The following is a 23,158-nucleotide window of genomic DNA, read 5'->3' on the forward strand; positions in this document are numbered from 1 at the left end:
TCAACCCATTCGCACCATCTGAGGATTGCTTAGGAAGGCAATAAGCTTTATTGTCGAGGTACGTCTGAAAGATGCTGCAAATACCCGTCTCTGTCTCTGTCTCTGTCTCTGTAGTGAGGGCTTCGTTGCCTTTTGCTTGAGAATTGCCTTTTTTCCTATTTTGTTCAATATCACACGATCGCAATTCTTCCTGCTCTGCGCGCACACCTCGACGCTTCGGACTTTGAGCATCCCCTCATTTTCGAATCCTAGAGAGAAACCGCACTCGGGTGGAGACGAGAGACGAGACGGCGAAATGCTTCAACTACACTATGGACAAGGATTCTAACCGTCTCAGTTAGGCATCATGCAGATTTTCGTCAAGACCCTCACGGGGAAGACGATCACCCTTGAGGTGGAGTCTTCCGACACCATTGACAACGTCAAGTCCAAGATCCAGGACAAGGAGGGTATCCCCCCGGACCAGCAGCGACTTATCTTTGCTGGTAAGCAGCTCGAGGATGGCCGCACCCTGAGCGACTACAACATCCAGAAGGAGTCCACCCTTCACTTGGTCCTCCGCCTTCGTGGTGGTATGGCCAAGAAGCGCAAGAAGAAGGTCTACACCACCCCCAAGAAGATCAAGCACAAGCGCAAGAAGACCAAGCTGGCTGTCCTCAAGTACTACAAGGTCGACTCTGATGGCAAGATCGAGCGACTTCGACGCGAGTGCCCCAGCGACACTGTAAGCATCACTTCTATACCTGCTTATATCATTCAATTGCTAACTCCTTTCTCAGTGCGGCGCTGGTGTCTTCATGGCTGCCATGCAGGACCGCCAGTACTGCGGTCGCTGCCACCTGACCTACGTCTTCGACAAGCAATAAATGCATTCAACACGGGATTGGGATTGATGACGGAACGGATAGGGTGCCAAAAATGGGCGTTAAAAGGCTGTAGCACAAAGCACATCCGGTTTCTGAAATAATGCATTCACGCTAAGAAGACAAAAAAGTTGATACCACTATCTTTTCCTGTGACTATGATCGCTTGTTGTAGAAATTGTGCGCCATAATATTTGCCACTCCACACTCGCTGATTTCATGATCTGACAGCCAGCCCAAGCTTGCTGTAGCATGATACTTTGATCTGGCCGCCCAAGTCATTTCGATTTCGAATTGTTCGTCCACTAACAATTTATTCATTGAAGTTCGTAGCCTCGCAGTAATTTCTTGTTGTCTACTGGTGAAATTCGTCTCGGCAGAGCCTTGTTTGCCCTGGTGGAGCACCCAACACCAAGACATGGGGAGTGGAGAGCCTCGAGGGCCATAAACTGCGGAAGGCCGGGGACACTCGGTCGAGCCAGCTTCAATTGCACCATACCCACCCCCATTCTCTTCTTCAACCCGTTCTTTGTTTTCTATGATCTACTGGGTAGCAGAAAGGTTGATCTCCTAAGTCTTAGGATATAGAGATAAGTAGTCTAAGAAGCATAGGCTGCCCTAACAATCTTGTCTCTTAAGTTCATAGTAGTGAATTTTCCCGATACGCTGAGGATGACCTATAAGCCAGAAGCTTAGCTTTCTTAATATACTCAAAATGTTTAATAAAGGATCTATCTGGATCAAAGACTCAATAAATAAAATCAAGGTTTTCTTAATAACTAACTTTCCTATCAAGAACATGTATGCTGTGATAAAAGAAGCTTCTTCTGGGCTGTACATATAACAGCTGTTTCTTCCTCCTACACGACATCAAGCAACTTCAAAGTCACTGCCCACTCGATCCACTACTAAGCTACTACTCCAAAGAGCACCAAGTGTAAGCAATCACTAACAATCGCTTTTTCCAACATTTAGTAAATGTTATAATTTACAAAGCACCTAGCATGTTTTCAAAATTCTACAGATCGTTTTGCAAACCATCCTACGCCATCATTCGATTCACAGGACACTATGCGCACCAAACACGATGTCTTTCAAAGAACTTGCACACATCTGCATATAATTTTCGCCGACAATTGAGCTACCGGCAGAATATATGCAACACCTAAATCAAGAGACTTAACCAAATATACAAATGGATGCGCGAACTCAGAGCAAAACAGGAGCAGGATAAAATCTGGCGCAAAGGACTCCTTGATGCTGTATTGAGGCTTGAACAGAAACAAAGCTTCTTCAGCAAACTCTTCTCCAGTTCAATCAATTAGGTAGTATCCAAAGCCGGAGGACTTTCAAGAGGCTAGAGTAAAACAACAAGATATGTGCTAACAGGGGGGAGGGGAGGGTAGACAGCGTTCTCAAGGCCACAAACCACTGAAGGCCGGGGATACTCAGTCCACGGCAAGATTGGCCGCTTGGAGCATAGGAGACAAAATCAGCAGGTCAGCTGTCTAGGCTGTCTCTATTGAATCGTTAGTCCAATTATCCTCACTCATCATCACAGTCACAGTTCAATGCTCAGTCTTCAGTGAATTGCGTGTTTTTGTAAACAAAGGGTATGAGTTTTCCCTCGTAGTGAAAAACAGTTTTACATCAAGCCAAATGCCCTCAAACGCCCAAAAGCCAGAAGCCAGATCAGATCCTACAAAAACTCCTCAAACAATTGCGCAAGGGCGTCTCGAGGATGCCGAATCTCCCACCCAGGGCCCATTTAAAGGGTCCTCGCGATGTACAACTGCAAAAGAAGTGAACTCGTAGAACGAGAAAACCTCTAAAGGCTGGTGGCATCGCTGCGTGCTTGGCGAGAAGATCCTGGCTTTTATAATCCCGAGTCCGACCACCCTTGCGCAACGTCTATCATGACTGAAGATGCATCTCCCGTTATCCTCGTGCCCGAAAGTTCTCAGCGCTGGAGCAAATTAGTGTCTACGAGACACGAAGGCATGTCCAGACGCTAGCAAACGATTGGAAGAGCTCTACTCGTCATCCGCAGCCTTGGACTTTCTCTTCTTCTTCTTTTTCTTCTCACCGTCGGCCTCCTTCTCAACGGGGGCCTCCTCATCTAGCTTGCGCTTCTTCTCCTTCTTGTCCTTCTTCTCTTTCTTTTCCTTCTTCTCCTTCTTGGACTTCTTCTCAACAACGGGAGCGTCGACCATCTCCTCGTCAGAGCCAGCATCGTCACCACCGTCCATGATGTCCATGACATCCTTCTGCATAGATTGTTAGCATTAATCAGTAATCGCGAATGGAATCAACGTACCATAACGTCAGCGTTCTTGGCGGGCTTCTTGCCAGTAGCGTAGAACTCTAATCGGTCCTCAACCTGCTGCTTGAGAGCCTCACCGAATCGGGTGGAGGGCTCCTCGGAGAAGTTGTCGATACGACTGGCCATACTGCACTTGTTGGCAAGGTATCGAGAAATGCGACCCTTGTTGCGGACACCGGCCTTGCCAATGAAGCTGCTGTGGTAGATGAGACCGTACTTAGGGGTGTTGCTCTTGGTCTTGAGAGCACGGAAGAGAGCCTTCTCAGCACCGAGAATCTGGAGAGTAGAGGCAGGGTACTTGGAGAGGTTGGTCAGAGAACCAGCGTGGGAGATGAGGCGGGCAGCGACAGGAGTGCCGATGAGGGTCTGCAGGTTGGGGGCGATGTCGCCCATCTTTTTTTCAAGGTAGAGGTTGGTGGACTTGCGGTTGTCGGCCTGCTTGACGACGGCCTCGGCGAAGCTGTTGATGACCTCGAAATCAGCCTCGGCGATGTCGAGACCCATAGAGACCTTGGCGGCGTCGATGATGGCCTGGGCCTTCTCACCGTCCTCCTCGACAAGAGCAGCAATGTCGTGGAGCTTGTCGTCGTTCAAGCTCTTCTTGTCGCCAATGGCGAGGACGAGCTTGCAGTAGGTGTAGTTGTCGGAGACAATCTTGACGAGCTCAGGGAAGTGCCATCCGTACCACTCGCGAACGCGCATGTAGAACTGGTTGACACCCTTGTCCTGGAAGTCGATGGTCGCGCTGGCCTGGATGATGTGGTTGTCGTTGCGGGTGACGCTGAACTTTACCTTGGCGCGGGAGTAGGCGTGACCCATACCCAGACCGGCCTTCTCAACATCGCCGTACTTGAGTCCGCCGAGAAGCTTGTCGGCGTGCAGTCGGATACCGCGAATCACGTCGCCGACAATGTCAGAGGTATCGGCGGTCTCGCACTCGAGGCCGGGGAACTGAGCTTTGATCGCACCAGCCAGGTTCTTCTCGGAAACACCGAGGACAACCTTGGTCTTCTTGCCGCTCGTCTGGGGAAGGTTGAGTTCGAGGACAGACTTGAGGTAGTCAGAGACGATACCCTCAGTGACGAGGTTGATGTTCTCGAGAGCCTCGACGTGGCCCCTTTGCACACAGTTAGTAATCGCGCATATTCTGGCATCACGAAACCGAGTTCAAAATACCTGAAAGGGCTGAAGTTGGTCAGCTGGACCATCTTGCCGAACTTTGCGAGATCGTTGGTGGCGGCCTGAGTCTCCTTCAACTTCAATCCGACCGCATCCTGCTGATGCACCACCTTGAAGATGGCATAGCCCACGGGGCTCTCGTAAAGGGCGTAGTCGATGTGCGACATGATTTCGTTCCCTGCTGGTGCCGCAATTGGGAATGGTTCCGCGTCGGATGGGTTTGGTGATGGCTCGAGACTTAAGATTTTCACACTTTTTTTGCGGGTGGAAATTTTCTGGCAGCTTGCGCACGGGCCAATGTGGCTCATGTGGCTAGAGATCTGGCACGTGACTTCAACAAACTTGGTAGCGGAAGTCTAAGTGTATCAGATTCTGAGGGTTTGAGTCTTTTACCACATCAATGCGATAAATAAAAGGATGGAATCATAAACCATATTTTTACTATTCATTTACTTATGATATCACTATAAGAAAAAGCAGAACCGTTGCAGACTGTCATCAATGTTCCTCCTTCTCCTGACCCACCAACTCCACTTTAGCGCCTCAATTGTTCGGGAACCCATCGCGCAAGTTATCGTACTTGGTCGCAGGATACTCAATACAGTTGTCCTGTCTCATGAGCGCTCCCTGGCCTCCGAATCCATTCACAACTGTTGTGATCAGACTCTTCTCACCCTCTTTGTCCGCGCTGCTCTCCCACCACATGGCGCCTCCCAGCTTCCACTTTCTCACATATTCGGCCTTGTCCCAGGCGACCCGCGGCGTATCGTAGGTGACCATGGTACGCGTCTGAGGGTTATAGCAGTAGCTGGCACAGCATCCTCTATCGCCGTACTCTTGCGCGCCCTCGAGAGGAAGTGCCTTGTAATCGTAGACTCCCTGCTCCCAGGTACCTTCTCCAACGCCCTGGTAGGGACGGCCGGGACCATCGGTGTTTTGAAAGGCTCGGCCGTAGAGTGGCATGCCGAGGACTATCTTTGAAGGAGACACACCGCTGCGGACATAAAAGTCGATGGCGGCGGATGTAGAGAATGGTGTCGACACTGGGTTGTCGTGAGATGGGTACAGGTTGGCCTGATGACCCGCGGTCTGGTCCCAAGAGCCGGCATAGTCGTAGGCCATCAGGTTCCAGAAGTCGAGATATCGATCCATTCCACGAATATCAAGTTTCTGGAAGTTTGTCGCACCAGCGGGACAGGCCACGGTCAACTCAAAGTGATAAGGTCGGCTCAGAGTCTGGGCGTATGCATCCATTTCATAACGCACAGCGCCTAGAAGCTCAACATAGTTTCTAGCCTCGTCGGCATTCTGAGGATACTCCCAATCGATGTCGATACCATCAAACCCGAGGTTCTTGATCAGATCAACGCAGCTCTTGGCGAATGTGGCGCGTCCTTGAGGCGTGCTGGCGGGGCCCTTGAAGTTGCTGCTAAAAGTCCATCCTCCGATACTGAGAAGAACCTTGAGGTTTCGGTTACGTCTTTTCAAGAGGTTAAGTTGCTTCATGCAACCGTACAGGTTGGTGCCAACATCATTCCAGGAATCACCGTCCCAGTGAATATCGGTATCAGCCCATGAGTCGGTGAGATGGCTGGGTGGGATATGTGAGCTGAGTGGTTCCACAATTAGACTGAGGTAACACAACTTACACTTCGCCAGAGTCGCTACGAATATTAGCGAACGAGTAAAGAATATGAGTCAGGTTCTCCACGGGAAGATCCTGAGGGCGATGCTTTCGTGCATAGATGGCCCTGTTGTGTGCGTTAGCTGAGCTGTCAATGTGATGAGATGCATACAGGGTAGCTTTTTACCAGTTGACGAAATACGCAACGGTGCGGAAACCTTCGGGTCCACCACCCATTTTGATTGAAGTAGAGAGATTAGGTATAGAGATATTTGATAGAAATACTGCAACTAATGCAGCGAAAACGGCGCTTATAAGTAAAAGACTCTCCCTGGTACAAGTTCCAAGCCGTAGTCTTGGCTGTCTCTGCGTAGGATCCGTGATGATGGAGGGGCACTTGGAGGGGTGTCGAGTGGGGAATGAATCACTTTCAGCTTTGAGAGGATCAAGATGGAGTGGATTGTAACTAAAGCAAATAAATATATATCAAAGAGAGGTATGACTTGACAAATAATCAGTGATATAATAAACGCGGAGGCATCCGGTTCTCTTACTCAGCCGCCATCTTTCAGCTCAACAAGCAGCCCAAACAATCCATGTTCTTTGCGTCGTCATCTGCGGCGTTGATTTGGGCCTGAGCGGCCAAGAGTGGCGGTGCCCAAACGTGGCAATGCTACATGTGTCGTACCTGGTAGCTTGGCTTGGGCAGCTGGGGTAGTCTATCTAGATGCATGACAATACAGCTTGCCATGGCCTTGGGAGCTTGGCGATTATGGAATCCAATAATAGCATAACTACACTGGGTCATTGTAATGCTCGTCATTCAGAAGATTAAGTGAGGCAAACTAATAATGCGTCAGTCTTCTAAGATGATGCAGAATCTTGAAATGAAAAAGCTGCGGATCGTAAAAGTCATTCTATGCAAGGTATCTATGAATCATCGCAAGTCGTCCCATTGGTCCAGTCGTACAGGACTCTTCAAAACACAAAAAGGAAATCCTCATTCTCCAAGTCCGTGGTATCTCCAAACCCTTTATCACCGTCCTTCTGTCCCGTCCTGTCACCTTCCACATCATGCGCTTGTGATATCCTATCATGCTCATCACCTATTGCCTCGCGAAGTGTCACGCCTCCTCGCAATGTCCTCTCCATGTGTTCTATCCTCTCCACCTCTTCCGCCGTCTCAAGACTTCGATCAACCAGGATGGCACTCTTTCCAAGTGCAACTCTACGTTGGCTGTGAAGTCGATTTAGGCGAGAGAGATGTAGAGACGTGCCCGCGACGAGGACAACGACGAGAACGTAGAGAGCGAGGTTGGCTCGCAGACCGCGAGTATAGGCTGGCGCTTCGTCGGGTGAGTAGAGGAGTGGACCAACGATGTTGCCGGCCGAGGCACTGATGAAGATGAGTGCCGAAGTAGTCTTGCGTTTTGTGTCGCCTGCTGTGTTTTGTGCTGACCATGAATATATTAATGGGGCTGCGTTGTGTTAGATCAACATCGACAGCGCAATCAACAGTACTTACTAATTCCAGTAAAAGTACATAAGCAAAAATAACCAGCTAGACAAGCAGCTTTATTCTCAAGGCTATGCGCAAAATGCAGGAGGATAGCACATCCAACGATGGGCGGCACACACAGCATGGCGATGACTGGACCTTTGAGCTTCCACTTCATGGATACGTAAGCACTCACAGAGACGGCGATGATGTGCGAAATGCCAACGGGCACATTGAACAGCATGGTCTGAAAGGGATCTGACACAAATGACTTGATGATCAGAGGACCGAAAGTCGAAATGCCATTGGAGGGGACCGAGATGCAGAAGATCATGGCGACCCAGTACCATGTCTTGAGGTCCTTCAGTGCCTCGACGACATGGGGAGTCCTCCACTCGCGAGACATGACGCCCATTTGGTTGTTGCGAAGGCGTTCGATCGCAATGATCTTGTCTTCATCAGTGAGGAACTTGGCTTCGGTAGGTGAATCTGGCATCCAGAAGAACATGATAAAGGCGACTCCCACAGTGATGGCGCCAAAGAAGAGGAAAATCATCTTTCCGCGTTAGCCAGTTGACTCTGTCTAGACATCTTTGACATACCTGGTAGGGCTTCATTTTAGAATCGATACTCGCAAGTCCGTATGTAATAAGACTGCCAAGCTAGGAAGCGATGTTAGCATGGTTTTGAACGGAAAAGAGATATACTCACCACCCATGTTAACCCATTCATACAGTACCACGATCCGATTCTTAGTGTTTGCTCTCTTGGAAACATTAGACACAGCTCTATTTGTCAGATATCAACCATACCTTCTCCTCCACCACATCTGGGTAATAGCGATGAAGCTTGGTCCAATACTAGCTTCAAACGCACCCAGAAAGAACCGCGCAGCCATCAACGTCCGGAAATCTTTCGCCCAGGTCATGAGAATCAGCGTCGTTCCCCAGGCCAACACCATGGCACTCGTGAGCTTTCCGATGGGCAGCTTCACTAGTGCAAGCGCAAGCGGAGGCTGCATAAACAGCTGCGCAAGGAAAACAATACTTCCGAGCCATGAGTACTGGTCGCCTTGGAGATTGGTGTCCTCGATGAGCCCGAATATTGAAGCATACGATAATGTTGCTTTGTCGAGAGCTTGGAGGAAGTAGACGGATAGCATTAAAGGAAGCAGGGCGAGATCAATGCGACGAAGGATGCGGGCATCGTCGGCTGGTGAAACAGTGATGTGCTCATCGGGCGAACGACCCATTTTGATGAGAAGCATGGCCGCGGCATCGCGATAAGGCTCAGTTCTTGCATCATGACTCCTCTCAACATCCTCCATGGTGCTTTGCGACTCGTTGGTGTTGTCATTTTGAGGAAGAGGCTGGTACTCTGCCCGCACTGCATTTGAAGAGAGGAGAGAAAGCCTTCGAAACATGATTTGCCAGCCGTTGTCGTCCCATAGGAGTGGACAGGAGTTTTTTTTTTTTAAATTTAAAAAGTTTATTTACGTATAAGCCGAGACTCGGGTGAAGTGAGATGAGGTGAGGTTGGTGATACTTGAGAAATGACGTCTGTTGGCAGTTCAAGCGAACCAGGAGCTTTCATTAGCGAGAGACATGTGCTAAAGACCCTGTAAGTTTGGGGGGGTTGATGGTCGAGTGCACAGCGCACGTGGGGATGTTGACAGGCGACCTTGCTAGACGGACACTATGAAATGTCCAGGTGATGGGCGAGAGTTGGGATAATAGTTTGGACAAGAGAGTAAGCTTTCTGTTTAAATCTGAGCTAAATAGAATGTTGCTTTCATTATCGTTACACAGTTGCATGCCCAAGCATTCGTTCCAAGATAATACCCTGACACAAAGAAAGCCACTGCAGGCGATGAGTTTGAGTCATGTGGGCCTAATTCCGACATCAACTAACACAATAATAACACTCGATGGCCTGGACTGATCCAGGATGCTTCTTCCAGATCCATAGGATTCCCACCTTGGACTTGTTCTATATTTGTTATCGACTTGATTACTACACCAACAACAAGAATCTGCCTTTCCCTCTCCGTGTCTGTCCCATTCGTTTCACATTAAGCGCCGGGGAACCATGCACAACATTCCCCGGCCGTGAGCTGAAGAATAGAGTCTCCCTCCTACGCGCTTCCAAGATCTACCGCTCAACCGTGATTCGACAAATCACCACCTCTGGCGGCTACACCTTGCCATGAATCCACCACCCTACATGATGTTGAAAAAGGCACAGGTTTCACTATTAATCCCAGAACCAACAGCATTAGACAAGAGAAAATGGACAGGATCAGAATCCTTCTTAATGGCAATTTTTCGCTTCCTTTCCGTCTGTATGCTTCGTATTATCGTATTCTCTCGTCTGTGCGATTATAACAACTCTCCTTTTATTTCATCCTCGTTTTAAAAATGGCTAAAAGTAATGGCTTTATCGGTTTCTTCTCTTCTGATTATAACACTTTTATTTCTCTCGTTTTTACTACACCCCTTGCTACAACGCTACTATGTCTTTCCCTCAACGGTACGCTCTTCTCTGGCGCGTTCCTCAAGTTTGTCAATGATAACCGCCCTTCGGTCCAATTTGCTGTTCAGATCATGGCCAACATGATGTCTGCTCTGCAGATCGTTGTTATCTGCAGGGTTATCAACCTTGGTGTCCGAAGACGCCTCAAGACTAGGAGCATGAGTCTTGATCTGATGCGAGCGTGGATGGACGCCATGATACCACGTATCAACTGGGACTTGCCTTTTGTATATATCCTTCTGTTGGGCCTCTTGGTCTCGGTCTCCATGGTGCTGAGCGCTATCTGGGCTGCTGCCATGACACCTGTTGAAACCTTTGAGTACATCGAAGGCACCGTCCAGATTCCAAGCTGGGATAACCTCACCCATATCAAAGAATATCCTTCAGAAGTTGGCTCAGTAGGACCTACCAAGCATACCGCCCTTGGCAAGTTCACATACTCGGTCGGCATCCAAATGCTGGGCAGTCTTCTCGCCTCCGCTGCTTCAGCATCGCCCATCCACAACTCAACACGCAACCATGAGAAGCTGGACCAAACAGGCTATAGCTACATCGGCCGATCATACGGCGTTGGATCCTCCCCAGGTCTAGGCGAAGTCCACTTCCAAACCGGACGCAGTGTGCTTGGATGGCAGTACCAGGAGGTAGGATACCGCGCCAAAGTCAACTGCATCTATAACGCATCTAGCGACTTTAAACTCTATCAGGAGGACTCTTCTATGCGTTGGGCTGCACAAGGTGAACTTCCCGACAGTGATGATGGCTATGAATATTCCACTTACATCGGATTCGGTGACGGAAACGCTGTTGTCGCCATTGGAGTCGCGCACTTTAAGGACAAGGATGCAATAGTCGCTCCCGAGAGAAAATACATCGGCTTCGCGGCGGGAGGTTTCTACAAGTTCTTAAATACGACGCAGTGCGAGGTCGAATTTGAGCCTACACTCTTCAACGTCACGGTCAGCAGTCGAGGCAAGAACATCACAGTTGTGCCAACGAACGATACTAGAGTTCGCGATATGGATCCCACTCGTTGGATAAAAGGCACTGTCCTTCGTCAGTTCGAGCTAATTGCCAACGACGAGACAAATCTGTACGTATCCACTGTTGGTACAGCTTTCAATGCCTCCATCACCGACCATCGTCTTCGTCTTGAGACGAACAACACCCTGACCTCGAGAACGTCCGCAAACGTCACCCTCGAAGGTGTCGAAAACGTCATAACCGCCATGGTGGACGACATGTTGGTAGCGTATGCCTCTGCGCAGTTCATGGTTGGAGAGTTCAAAGACGAAGTCAAAGGCTCCATCCGAGTTACAGCCATCATCGTCGGCGAAAAGAAATTTGCCATAGCCGCATTTTCGCTAAACATGGCTATTGTAGCGCTGTTTCTAATCGAAGCTATTCGAACAAGAGGCTGGAAGGACATTACTGAGTTTGATCCTTCAGATATTCGCCATGTGATGATCGCTGCGTCTGAAGGAGGTGCAAGTCTCGCTCAAGTTGGATTCTCTAATAGAGATAAGCTGGGCAAGATTAATGTGAGGGTGGGTGAGACTGGGGCTGGGAGATTTACGCTGGCGGTTGATGGGGAGGTATCGCCCACTGTCAAGTATGAGAGTATGAGGGGAGCCAATGGAGGTAATGATACCGATGTTGAAAGGTGCAAAGCGTCTGTGGTCGAGACCATCAGTACCAGGTCACGAGATAGGAGTATATGAATAATGTAGAGTATATAACCAGTAACAGCAGTATAGAAGTCGCTATTGTTGGTAGTAATATGAATCGGAAACTTTCGAGCATTAAATCTTTAATTATATCTTGCGGTACTCCTATTATTATGACATTTTCTCTTCAATCGTGCATTCATTTGTGAAAAATACTAAAAACTTGCAAAAACACCCACAACCAGATCTCTCAGCAAACCTCTACATTCTCCTCCAGTGTATCCATTTCTGTCCAGTTTTGCCCACAGATTCACAAACTCTCTGCAATCCACAGTCAGCGACGGCACATCATTTATTACATCTTCAGCACTTACCTTTTTGTTATCTGTAAAGTCAGTGTAGAATCCATTCCATATATCTCTATCAGGACAACTCGTCTCACCCTCAGGACAGTCAGGTTGGTTCGCCAATCTAGTCTCAACATCATTGATCCACGGCTTCGGAACAGGCCAATCCGAAAAGTGCACAAACTTGGCCTCGCTCAGCGCAACACTAGAATCCCACTTTTCCCGCTCACTGCCCAGATACGCGGTATGGTCCTTATTCCTGAACTCGGCAGTGAGCATGTCGTACTTGCGATGGGGCAGGATGAGAGCGCTGTCGAGATACAGACTGTTTACTATCTCCATGTCGTAGTCGTTGGGGCCGATGCTGTTCATCTTTTGCACGATGCGCTCGAATTCTACGTCGTCGGGCTGGATGAGCATCACCTGCGATGAGAGAATCCGCTTAGGAGGATTCTCGTTGTAGAGCCAGTAGGCGCGGGGCATGGCAACGGGGCAGGGAGGTAGTTGGAAGAGTTCGTCCATGTGTTGGAGGACCATACTGTCTGAGTCAAGGGAGAGAACTCGGTCATATTGGGTCTGGTTGAAAGCGAGGAGTTTGGTGAAGGAGTCGGCCCATGTTTCTAGACAGAAGTTAGATAGTAAAGGATAAGTTGGGGCTGTAGGAGATATACCATCTTGTCCATCGCGATGTTGGATCTCAATTGGTTGAAGCGTAACATTATACTCATCGCGAGCTCTGATGAGAAGTTGTCCACCGCGTTTGTTTGAGTACGCAGCATCTGGCTCAAGCATTTCCTTCGGGTACATGAGCAGGCGATCAGCCTTGCTACCAAGGCGATGCAATTGCTCAAAGATCATAACCGAGTTGCAGAGATAGTCCTCGTTGGTGACATACTGAATGTAGGCAAAGCGCGACCAATCGACGTCGTCGTCGTTGTCGTCGTCGTCGTCGTCATCGCCGAAGTCTTCATCCTCCTCATCCTCAAAATCGCCTTCAAGCTCATCGCCGAGTTCCTTTTTGAGATCATCTTCCTCCCAGTCACCGTCATCGTCCAAGTTGATAAAGACATCAATTTCGTCTTCGTCCTCAAAGCCCATAAACTCTCCCTTATTCTCAAGATCCTCAATCTCAGCGATGGTGAGTTTATGGGGAGTTGGCCTAGAATCAGGGTCGTGAGTGAGAGTTTCTGTGATTTCGTCAACCTCATCGACGACTGCATCGTGATTCCTCCATTCTTCAGGAACGGGGACGTCTGTGGCCTGGAAAGAGGCGAAGCAGGTAAGGAATATATAATAAGTAGCGCCGAGGATTGCGAGGATGGGGATAATCCTCATCAAGCGCACCGCGACGAATGACGATGCCTCACCCATTATGAAGATTTATCTGAGGCCAGTCTAAAATGAAGACGAAAGCAGCGGGGGAAATATTCAAAAGAATATGTGTCGGCATTGTGCAATTATGATAGGAGACAGTAAAGCAAGGGAGAGAGAAGCATCCAGGGATTGGATTGTTGAACGTGTTCCCTTAACATGGCTGCCAAAGCTGACACAATGTCTCACCACAGAACATCGCTAACAAAGGGCAACGGCGCCAGTACATGGAATTTGACGGTAAGGGAATCACCAGTTGGGACTAGAATGAGCGCCATGTAAATGCTTTTTGTCTTAAACCCCAGTGGAAAAGGGGCATCTTATACTTTAAGGGTGCAGTATCTCATTCCAGACATTGCCGTCGATAGGGACACCAAAACTTTACTCATCCCTGATTACATAGAGTAAAAAAGAATTAAACGAGACTCTAAATGATCCTTGATCTTCACTCGTTAGTAATGGTTCAATATTCAAGCACAAGGCTAAGTTGCGCGGCTGTTTCACCATCGCAAAAGAAAGGACGTAGAAGAAAATCAGAAAGGCTAGTGAGAATGATAGGAAGCCGATCGTAGCGCCAATTTTGTTATTGTGACTGCCCATATATTGATGCATTAATCTTGTCATCTTTATAACCGAGATATTAGCGTAGTTGGCAGTGATATATAAGGTACTCTCAACGAATCTGATCTCCAATTCTTGACTGAGAAGACTCTCAATGAACTCAACGCTTAACTATGCCTTGTTTACCCTCTCTTTATCCTTCTTCTTCCCCTTCCAATGGGTTCTCGCAATCTTCAACAAACCCCAGGCCAAAAGCCTGTACACCACCACACAAGCCGCCAAACACGCAATGTTGACAACGGGATCGACGTCAAAGCTATACAGCTCCAGGACATCCTGACCCGTCTCAATAGGGCACTTCCCGTTCTCAAGCCTCTGCTCGTTGTTGCATGTAAACTCGATGCCGCGCAACGAATACGGTGCGACAGCGCGCGTGCCGTACCGGATGGGTGAGAGGTAGTTGAAGGCCTTGAACAGATCGGGCATGCCGATGGAGAGTACCCCAGCCATGGTATTAGCAAGAGCGAGGAACACGCCCATGATGTTGACGGCGAAGCCTGTGTGGCCGAAGAGTGTATTGAACATGATACCGAGACTCTCACCGCAGGATACGATGCCGAAACAGGCAAAGACGGAGGTGAAGTAGAGCGTTGCTGTGCGGGGGAGATCAACTGCGATGACGGCCAGCACACCGAAGATCAGGCAACTTATCAACTCAAAGGGGACCTCGAGGATGGTGTAGGAAGCAAGAAAAGCATTGACACTGTAGACACCGTCATCGTCCTCTCTATAGAATACATCGCGCTCGCCAGGATAGATGGCTGTGTTCTGTAACATGCCGACAAAGTAAAACGCGCCGAGTTCCTGGACGAAACCCATGCGACTTTGTACCGAGTAATAGTCGTTGTCAAAGGGGGCAAAGAAGAGAGCCAGGATAAGAGCAAGACCGATGACTTGCATCAAGCGAGCGACAATGAGCTCAGGTTGACGGTAGGTGTTGATAAGAGCGCGATGGAGGAGGAGAGGAAGTGCGGTAGTGATAGAGGCCCGTTTACGGATGAGGGCTCCTAGTTCGGCAGGCGTCGAAAGATTGGCTTTGTTAAAGGATCGGCGCTTTTGCGGTGGTGCGGGTGGAAGAGTTGTCCCCTCTTGAGTAGTGTTTATCTGGTCTGCAGAATCCGTATTCTGAACTTCATCCTTCTCCTGGATATCAGAGAGTTTCTCGCCCTTTATCGATGCACTCTCCGCTTTCCAATTATCAATCATATTCTGAACTCGTTTGCGAGACTCCAATTCTTTCCCTTCATGCTGTAGATCAATCGTGATGATATCCAAGGCAAAATCTGCGGGATTGGTGTGGTGAGGACACTCATACCCATGACGCGCCAAATATCCAAGCATATCACGTCCAGGACCAGAGTAAACCTGTGAGCCACCACGTGCCAAGAGCAAGACGTTTCCAAATTCCCTAAACAGATCGGACCGAGCTTGGTGGATTGTGAGAATGAGTGTTCGGCCCTCGTTGGCAAGACCTTGAAGGACTTCCATGATGGAGTTTGCGGTGAATGCATCGAGTCCTGATGTCGGTTCATCGAGGAGAAGAATGCGCGGATCTGTCAAGACCTGGATTGCGATAGACACACGACGCTTTTCTCCTCCAGAAATACCCTTGACAAGTTCACCACCGACGAGGTTATCGGCACAGTCCTTTAGACCCATCTTGAGTAGAACTTCTTCTGCTCGACGGTTCTTCTCATCTTTGCTCATGAATGATGGGAGACGAAGTCCAGCGGCAAAGCGAAGAGTCTCACGAACAGTAAGGGACGGCAACAATGCGTCGTCATCTTGGCAGACATACGAGCAGACCGATCGAATGACGGAATCCGAGGGAAGAGCCCCGTTAAAGGTGAGTTTTCCAGCTGGCCGATACTTTGTCCCGACAGAATCGCGCAGTCGCAGGGCCATGGCGTTGAGCAGCGATGTTTTTCCACTTCCCGAAGGTCCCATGATGACATTCAATACTCCAGCACTGAACGTCGCATTGACGGGATTCAAGATAGTCTTTGTAGGCAGCTTCTTTCCCAACTGCGTTCTTTTATCCAAAGCCAACGAGAACTCGTTCAGTTCCAAGTCGATAGTGCGCACATCAGCAACAGAGCGCGCTGTCATCTTCTCCTTACCGGCCGAGAGATCAGTATCTGAAACACGAGCTCGAGCAATGGTCATCTCGACCTTGATGATGCGTAGTCCGATAACCGATAGCACGAAAAAGAATACGACAAAGGCCAGGCATACGAGAATGGGCTTGGCAACCCAATCTTTTGGAAAGCCGAGAGATTCCATAATATACGCTCCCGTATACTGCTTGCATCTCGGATCAGATCTATCGTTCGAGGCGGGACAGTCGTAAAAACTCCCTTCGAATTCGTTACCGCAGTATGCGCTAAAAACATAGAACTGTCGACGTTAGTATTCATCAAACACATTCAAAGTAAAGAACATACCGTGTAAGTAAGCCACTTCAACCAACGAACGTAAACAGGAAGACTGTTTACATTAATAAACATGCCACAGGCCATACTTTGCAGTGTAAAGACCAGATTCGCAATCACACTTGCGCCAGCAAAATGTCTGACTGTTGCCACACAAACCATGGCACAAGTAACAGCGATGTACTGGTTGAGAAGTGTGATGGCGAAGAATGTGAAGAATCGTGCCACATCTCGCTCGAAACCAGCCATGAAGAAAAAGAGGACAGAGAAGAGGAAAGGTGCCGCGACATCTTCGGTGATCATGCGGGCGATTCGGCGTGAAAGAACAAAGGGGAGGGCGTCGACGCATCCTTCCGAGTTTTCACGATCAAAGGTTGGGATGTCGAATGTCATGCGGTAGACCTCAAAGATGAGGATGAGGTAGCCTTGAAGACCAGCTGCTGTGTAGAGGCCTCCCTGTCGGGATCGGATACCAGCTTGGTCGCGACCGAGATTGTAGAACATGTAGCCCGTTACGAGACCCATAAAAACAGCTTCTGTGATGGAAGCTGCCATACCAAGAGGATCGCGATATGTGACTTTGAGTGTACGATCGGTGAGGACAGTAACCTGCCGTAGAAAACCCGCATGCTCTTCCGTCTTCTTGTCCTTTTTCTTTTTTCCATCTCTGATGTCGACAGTCTTGTCAGGGGGGGGATATCGCTTCAAAGTCTCCTGATTCCAAGCGCTCTTCAAACGCTCAACCTTGGCTGTTGTTTCCTGTTCCAACTCGGGTGTACGATTGTCGACAGCTGCGATATCTATGATGAACTCGGCGGGATTGATGAAAGGAGGGAGTTGATATCCAAGTTCTCCGAACCATGGAACGGATTCCTTGATTGTACCGGAGTAGACAGGGCTACCTTTGGTCAGAACGATCAAGTTGTCGAAGAGATCCCAGATTTCAGATCGAGGCTGATGGATTGTCGTAATGATGGTGCGCCCCTTTTGTGCAAGTGTCTTGAGTGTTCGAACAAGCTGGTAGGCACTCGTCGCATCAAGACCGGTGGTAGGCTCGTCGAGGAAGAGGACAGAAGGGTTGGCTAGCAGTTGAACGCCAATACTAGTACGTCTCTTCTCTCCACCTGAACATCCATGGTGTTGAGAGTTTCCAATTCTCGTATCGGCACACTCCTTGAGACCGAGCTCGAGAATGACCTCTTCTACAACCCGTTGCCGTTCTTCGGAAGTGGTTGACGGTGGTAATCGCAAGTCGGCCGAGTATCGAAGGGTCTCTCTAACGGTCAGGGTTGGAAGTAGGATGTCCTGCTGCATAACGTATGCATGGCGAACACTATGTACTCCAACTCTGCCATTGAACGTAGCAATGCCTTGTTGACTCAATCTGGAACTGAGTACTCTCTCGGCCACGGTGTTGAGCAGTGTGGTCTTACCAGATCCGCTTCCTCCAATGATAGCTGTCAAAGTTCCTGGAGGAAGATTAGCGCTTACAGAGTGAAGAAGCGGTTTCATTTTCGATGCAGTGTTGAATTTTGACGAGACCAGGTCGCCATATGTCGAAGGTGCAAGCCATGATGGGGCTGTATCGACTGAGACGGCCAAGTCATGAATGTGAACATGAACAGCCTGGACATCAGCGAGTGACAGGTTTCCACCACCGGATACTGAGAGCCGTGACATTTCGCTTTGTTGGACACGAGGATCTATCGAGATCTCCAAGGAGCTTGGTCTGTCCATCTTTTCGATGTCGATGTTGTCCGAGGGATTTCCATGTTGCGACATGGCTGTAAGTTGGATTGTGTATTTGGTGGTTGGTACAACTTTAACGACAATATTACCTTCGGCTGCCCTGCATCAAGCGTCATACAAAGTAGGGTACAAAAGTAACCTTATTCTCTGTTTATGAATGTGAGTTGAGCGCTGTTGTAAGGCGATGTTATCTGTTGGTCCACGCCCTGGACATTATGTATGGCTGGCGATTATGCTGAAGTTGTTTAGGCTGTGGTGTGATGCGATGTGAGTGAGATTATAATCCGTTTTGACAATTGGTGGTCATCTATGACGCCGAGGATTTATGCAAGATGGACCTTTGGTAAAGTCGCGATGGAAAGAGTTGACAAAGAGATGGATAGGAGGATCTTAAGGGTCATTGGACACCAAGACCAAGACCAAGGCCATGGTCCTCGGCCTCAACTCGAGCCAACAACAGGCCCGTCGCAATGTAAACGAGATCATGGCTATTACCCGAAGTGGATGCCAAATTCAGATCGGTTCGGCCGCCGCGTAGTAGGCAAAGTAGAAGTGAAGTGGGTTGAGCGGAAGAGAGTGGTCTCGATTTGGGGTCTTCTAGTGGGGATGCAGCTTAGCCCCTCGCACTCTTCGAAGCGAGCTCGGTTTGCGGGGGGTACAAAGAGAGCCAACAATGGACCGGGGGACACGAGCTTGTTCTCATCCTGGACTGGTTAGATTGGAAAAAGAATTGATCCAGAAGTAATAAGAGTTGGCCTTTGATTAGTCGATGATCTCGGGAGACTTTGATTCCGAGGCATGGGTTTGTCTTTGTCGTTGGAGAGGGTAGTAGATGTAGATGCGAATGTTGCTTCGACATGGCAGGTACCAACAAAGATCTTTACCTCGGATTACTAAGTCATTTCTTACTGAATTCATCACTGAATTCATCACCAACATAATTCAAGATGCGATATTCGTTCAATCTACCTCCTACTATCTAATTATTCAATGCGACTCATCTACAAAGACTGTTCCCCTTTAACTGAATCATGCTTCCTCCTAATCCCACCACTTGAAGTAACCCTCGCTTATCGATCCCTGGTCTCGGCTTCGACAAAAAGGTGTCGCTTGCGAAACGATGCAACGGTCGCTACCGCTTTGCTGCCCGTTTTGGTATAAGCGACGTCTATGCATATAACCCCATTTTCGCACGACAGGGTTGGCTATTTCGTATTTGCCTGATGACACGGCAAACCTTGGCCGATGGTCTTGATGCTGTTGGTGATATTCAAGGTGATGTTGGTGATCACTTGTGATGTCCAAGGTTTCATACATATCACTATATATCTACACAACATTGAAGACATCATAGAGCTCGCGGTAGAATACCTACCAAGGTTAGCAGCCAAGACCGGAGATAATCCTCCCAAATGCCTCACACCAAGTCTCGTCAACACCAATGAAACTCCCCCAATTTCTCCAATACCTGTCAAAAAAGCCGACACTTTTCTTTTTTTTCCCCATCTCCCAAGACGAGACACATCTCACATGCACACACAGAGTCACATCCAATGACGCCACTTTATCATCAAATCCCTTGACATTACTCATGCTATAGTTGATAAATGAAGAAATAATAGATTATACAATAACAACCCCATCCTTAATAACCAACGCCTCTTTGCATATGTTGTCTAATCATCAATCATTTTCGTTTCACATTTCATTGCCATATTTTAGACTGTTCGCTTCTCCGTGATGGGCTCGCCAACCGGCTTGCTGACCACGAATCCAGCGTTGGGCGCACCGAGCTCAAACACCTTGTTACCTCGCAGCCACGTCTCCTTGACACGACCCGTGAACTCGTGGCCTTCCCACGGTGAGCAGCGGTTCTTCCATCGCATGTCGCCTTGGGTAAAAGTCCACTCCTCGGTATCGTCAAACACGCAAATGTCAGCATCCATCCCGACCTTGATGGCGCCCTTTCGGTGCGCCAGACCGACTTGAACGGCAGTGGCTTGACAGCAGAGACGCACGATATCGGTGATGCTGGGCGTCTTGGAAAAGTCGGCGCGCTTCTTGGCCGCGGAGTGCAAGATAGGGAGACCCAGTCCGACGGATGAGATACCGCCCCAGGCTGCGAAGAAGTCGCCACGGCCCTTTCCTTCGGCGACGGGGTTTTCCATCTCGGGCGCGGGAATCACGATACCTGAGTCGTTGTGTGGCAAATCGGGTCGCGCTGTCTCTAGGTGCTGAGGAAGGAGCTTGAGCTGGGGTGTGCAAGGTGAGTGATCCGACACGACAGTTCTGATGCACGAGTCCTCAGCAACAAGCTCCTCCCAAAGACCATCTCGGTTCTTGCCCTCTCGAATAGGTGGACAGCACTTGTGTCGAGTGTCACCCTTCTCAATCTCCTCGGCAGTCAAACCGAGGTAGTGGAAGCAGGTTTCGGCAGTGATATTAATTCCAGATTGGCGAGCGGCCTTGAGGAGAGGGATGCACTGGGTAGCAGAGAGGTGAACGATGTGGAGGTGGAGTTGAGGAGCAATATGCGCCTGGCTCAGAATCTCCTCGACGGCGTATGTTTCGAAAGCAGGAGGTCGAGACTCGAGGAATGTCTTGTAGGCGTCGAGTTGACCGGAGGGAGCGAGGGGTGCTTCTGAGGCCTGGACTGTGTCGCCGACCGATTGAGTGATAGGAGGAATCATCTCGGCGTGGAACATGAGAGTCGTCTTGCTGTCCTTTAGGGTTTCCATGGCCAAGGCGATATCCTGAGAAGAGACAGCAGGGAACTCGTCAACCTAATGACTGTCAGCTTACGGTTTGGCTTACAGGATGCAGATTCAACTTACACCGGACTCGATCAAGAATCCCTTGAATCCTCGAACACCAGCCTCGATGAGAGGGAGCAGCTCATTGGCGTTGCCAGGGATGACACCGCCGTAGAAACCAACATCGACCCAGCATTGGCCCTGGCTCGCTCGAAGCTTCTCCTCGAAGCCGTGAAGGGTAGTAGTGGGAGGAATGGCGTTGAGAGGCATGTCAACCACGGTGGTGACACCACCGCTGGCAGCAGCACGGGTACCAGTCCAGAATCCCTCCCACTCAGTTCGACCAGGCTCGTTCAAGTGAACATGAGCATCGACCAGACCAGGAATGAGAAGCTTGGAACCGTGGTCAACATAGTTTATGCCGGCTGGGAAACTGGATGAGGGAAGGACTTCGGGGATGATTGACACGATCTTGCCAGTGACTGGGCTAACGACAACTGAGGCGGGAGTGGTAACAAGGGAATCATCAGGGAGAGTAACAACAACTCGGGATGATACGAGGACTGAAAGAGGACCCTCGGGGTACTGTTCGGTGCTGGGAGATGCCATGATGGGTGATATGAGCGATATGAATCAGGAGGAGGGAGGGAAGAATGAAAGAAGGAAAAGATGAAAAGAGAAAAAAAAGTCGGAAATATTTCAAACAAAGCTACTGCAAGGATGTGTCCAAAATCCGGGGAAAGCTGGTTCACTCTGTGTCCCTAGCTATGTCGGTTCTTTCTGGGGATGTTCCTCTTATCCTTATCTCTCTGCTTCCTCTTGGAGGTGTGGCTCACAGATTAGTCCAATTGGTGGGGTTGCGACTCAAAGATAAGAGAAGGTCAGACGGAGTAAGTCAAGCTGTGTCGTTCTGATAAGGGAAGCTTTATCAAGTGGGAAGCTGATCTTATCAATAAAGGATAAACAATTGGTTTGTTTTCAACGAGTGTTGTTACTACAAGAAACAGAGGAGTAAGAGAAGAAAAAGAGAGGGAAAAGCCACCCCCAGGAATTCGGCTATAGCTTCTTCTTATCGTTCCTCTTCGGCACAGTATTTTCATGGGCGGTTTCTATATTCATTATTCGATCAAAACACCACCTTCCAATCAATGATTTGCCTCCCGGTCCCTCCCTTTTTACATTCCACTCTAGGCAAATTCCCGATGTGTTGTTCACCCTTTGTGCATATGACTTTTCTAACATGGGATGGCCTCAGGTCCCACTTACACGGAAGAAAAAGCTTAGACTATAACTGCTAAACCCAACTTGGCTTATCATTGATAACAGGAAAAAAAGAAAATCTGGAATTTCCAGGGTCCTTTGCATCGGACACAGCCGGATGCCGGTTTCTCACGAGTCGGGACCAATCAGAGTCTTGAATCTCTAAGCCGAATGCCGCAGTGGGTGATTGAATCGAGTAAATATCGAGTAATACGATGAACGGCTTTGGTTCTGCAAGGTTTGGAGAGTATTTCATTGGCGTACGTGACACCGACGTTGCAGCAGAACGTTGGAGATTCTCCTATTACTGTTTGCCATGGCTTGAATCTGACTGAGGCTATTCGGGACCACCAACAGCTGTTCGAGACAGGAATGTTCGCGTGAGGCAATTCACTTGCCCAACAAAGTCAGCCGATAATAAATCTCTCAAATAGTTCTTTGAGGATTATAGTTCTCGTGTCTTTGCCGAATGACTTGCCCTCTACCTCGGGCCATCCATGAACGAGTTTCTATCGAGTAATACAATCATGGTGTTTTTGGTTCTAGTCTGAGTCTGGCACACCCCGCGGAAACAATCCACTCGACGTGGCTGACCTAGCTAGCTATGTCTTTTATTGTCCTGAGGCTTATTCTATCACAGAAATAGGTTTTACTCGATCAAAACACCAAGTTGAGACGCCGTTGTATGTGCATTGCATGTCGAGGCTGCAGTATCGTGTGCAATAGCGAAAAGTCTAAAGCGTCATCCAATTCCTTTCCTTTGCCAAGTCATCATCATTCAATATTCAGCTGTCGTCATCACACCCTCTAATTCTAATAACTCGTAAAGTGTTGTTGACTGGAACATGCATTTATCCAAAATAGGCGGCTGTAAGCGGCGTCAAGAATCTTATCATCATGATGTTACAATGAAGAAGAAAAACAAGTAGCACAGGTATA

At 48.9% G+C, this 23,158-nt stretch overlaps 9 protein-coding genes across 9 annotated transcripts; 2 read left to right on the plus strand and 7 right to left on the minus strand.

The window, feature by feature from the left end:
• On the plus strand, nt 1-1,018 carry FGSG_10941 (uncharacterized protein). The gene is made up of 3 exons (XM_011327131.1): nt 1-58; nt 338-724; nt 780-1,018. Exons 2-3 carry the CDS (start codon nt 347-349, stop codon nt 864-866), a joined length of 465 nt encoding a protein of 154 aa, XP_011325433.1. The 5' UTR covers nt 1-58; nt 338-346; the 3' UTR covers nt 867-1,018.
• Nucleotide 1,019: 1 nt separating this feature from the next.
• Nucleotides 1,020-1,507, minus strand: FGSG_13885 (uncharacterized protein; the record flags this gene model as incomplete). Its single annotated transcript, XM_011327132.1, has 2 exons — nt 1,020-1,406; nt 1,487-1,507. The coding sequence occupies 2 exons, from the start codon at nt 1,505-1,507 to the stop codon at nt 1,020-1,022; spliced, it is 408 nt and encodes a 135-aa protein (XP_011325434.1).
• Nucleotides 1,508-2,437: 930 nt separating this feature from the next.
• FGSG_10940 (SIK1 protein) lies at nt 2,438-4,574 on the minus strand. The gene is made up of 3 exons (XM_011327133.1): nt 4,363-4,574; nt 3,181-4,303; nt 2,438-3,130 (listed from the first exon to the last, which is right to left on the minus strand). The coding sequence occupies exons 1-3, from the start codon at nt 4,530-4,532 to the stop codon at nt 2,897-2,899; spliced, it is 1,527 nt and encodes a 508-aa protein (XP_011325435.1). The 5' UTR covers nt 4,533-4,574; the 3' UTR covers nt 2,438-2,896.
• A 209-nt stretch (nt 4,575-4,783) lies between these two features.
• Nucleotides 4,784-6,439, minus strand: FGSG_10939 (endochitinase 1 precursor). Its single transcript, XM_011327134.1, has 3 exons — nt 6,177-6,439; nt 6,015-6,116; nt 4,784-5,956 (listed from the first exon to the last, which is right to left on the minus strand). Exons 1-3 carry the CDS (start codon nt 6,224-6,226, stop codon nt 4,909-4,911), a joined length of 1,200 nt encoding a protein of 399 aa, XP_011325436.1. The 5' UTR covers nt 6,227-6,439; the 3' UTR covers nt 4,784-4,908.
• Nucleotides 6,440-6,967: 528 nt separating this feature from the next.
• FGSG_10938 (uncharacterized protein) lies at nt 6,968-8,910 on the minus strand (the record flags this gene model as incomplete). The annotated part of the gene is made up of 5 exons (XM_011327135.1): nt 6,968-7,443; nt 7,515-8,043; nt 8,090-8,149; nt 8,199-8,253; nt 8,300-8,910. The coding sequence occupies 5 exons, from the start codon at nt 8,908-8,910 to the stop codon at nt 6,968-6,970; spliced, it is 1,731 nt and encodes a 576-aa protein (XP_011325437.1).
• A 994-nt stretch (nt 8,911-9,904) lies between these two features.
• Nucleotides 9,905-11,826, plus strand: FGSG_10937 (uncharacterized protein; the record flags this gene model as incomplete). Its single annotated transcript, XM_011327136.1, has 1 exon — nt 9,905-11,826. One exon carries the CDS (start codon nt 9,905-9,907, stop codon nt 11,738-11,740), a length of 1,836 nt encoding a protein of 611 aa, XP_011325438.1. The 3' UTR covers nt 11,741-11,826.
• A 170-nt stretch (nt 11,827-11,996) lies between these two features.
• Nucleotides 11,997-13,404, minus strand: FGSG_10936 (glucose N-acetyltransferase 1; the record flags this gene model as incomplete). Its single annotated transcript, XM_011327137.1, has 2 exons — nt 11,997-12,007; nt 12,129-13,404. The coding sequence occupies 2 exons, from the start codon at nt 13,402-13,404 to the stop codon at nt 11,997-11,999; spliced, it is 1,287 nt and encodes a 428-aa protein (XP_011325439.1).
• Nucleotides 13,405-14,136: 732 nt separating this feature from the next.
• On the minus strand, nt 14,137-18,239 carry FGSG_10935 (uncharacterized protein; the record flags this gene model as incomplete). Its single annotated transcript, XM_011327138.1, has 2 exons — nt 14,137-16,422; nt 16,470-18,239. The coding sequence occupies 2 exons, from the start codon at nt 18,237-18,239 to the stop codon at nt 14,137-14,139; spliced, it is 4,056 nt and encodes a 1,351-aa protein (XP_011325440.1).
• A 1,685-nt stretch (nt 18,240-19,924) lies between these two features.
• FGSG_10934 (allantoinase) lies at nt 19,925-21,568 on the minus strand (the record flags this gene model as incomplete). The annotated part of the gene is made up of 2 exons (XM_011327139.1): nt 19,925-20,989; nt 21,041-21,568. The coding sequence occupies 2 exons, from the start codon at nt 21,566-21,568 to the stop codon at nt 19,925-19,927; spliced, it is 1,593 nt and encodes a 530-aa protein (XP_011325441.1).
• Between the last annotated feature and the right edge of the window lie 1,590 nt (nt 21,569-23,158).

This window comes from Fusarium graminearum, chromosome 3 (assembly GCF_000240135.3).
Source record: "Fusarium graminearum PH-1 chromosome 3, whole genome shotgun sequence".
In the NCBI taxonomy this organism is placed as follows: domain Eukaryota; kingdom Fungi; phylum Ascomycota; class Sordariomycetes; order Hypocreales; family Nectriaceae; genus Fusarium; species Fusarium graminearum.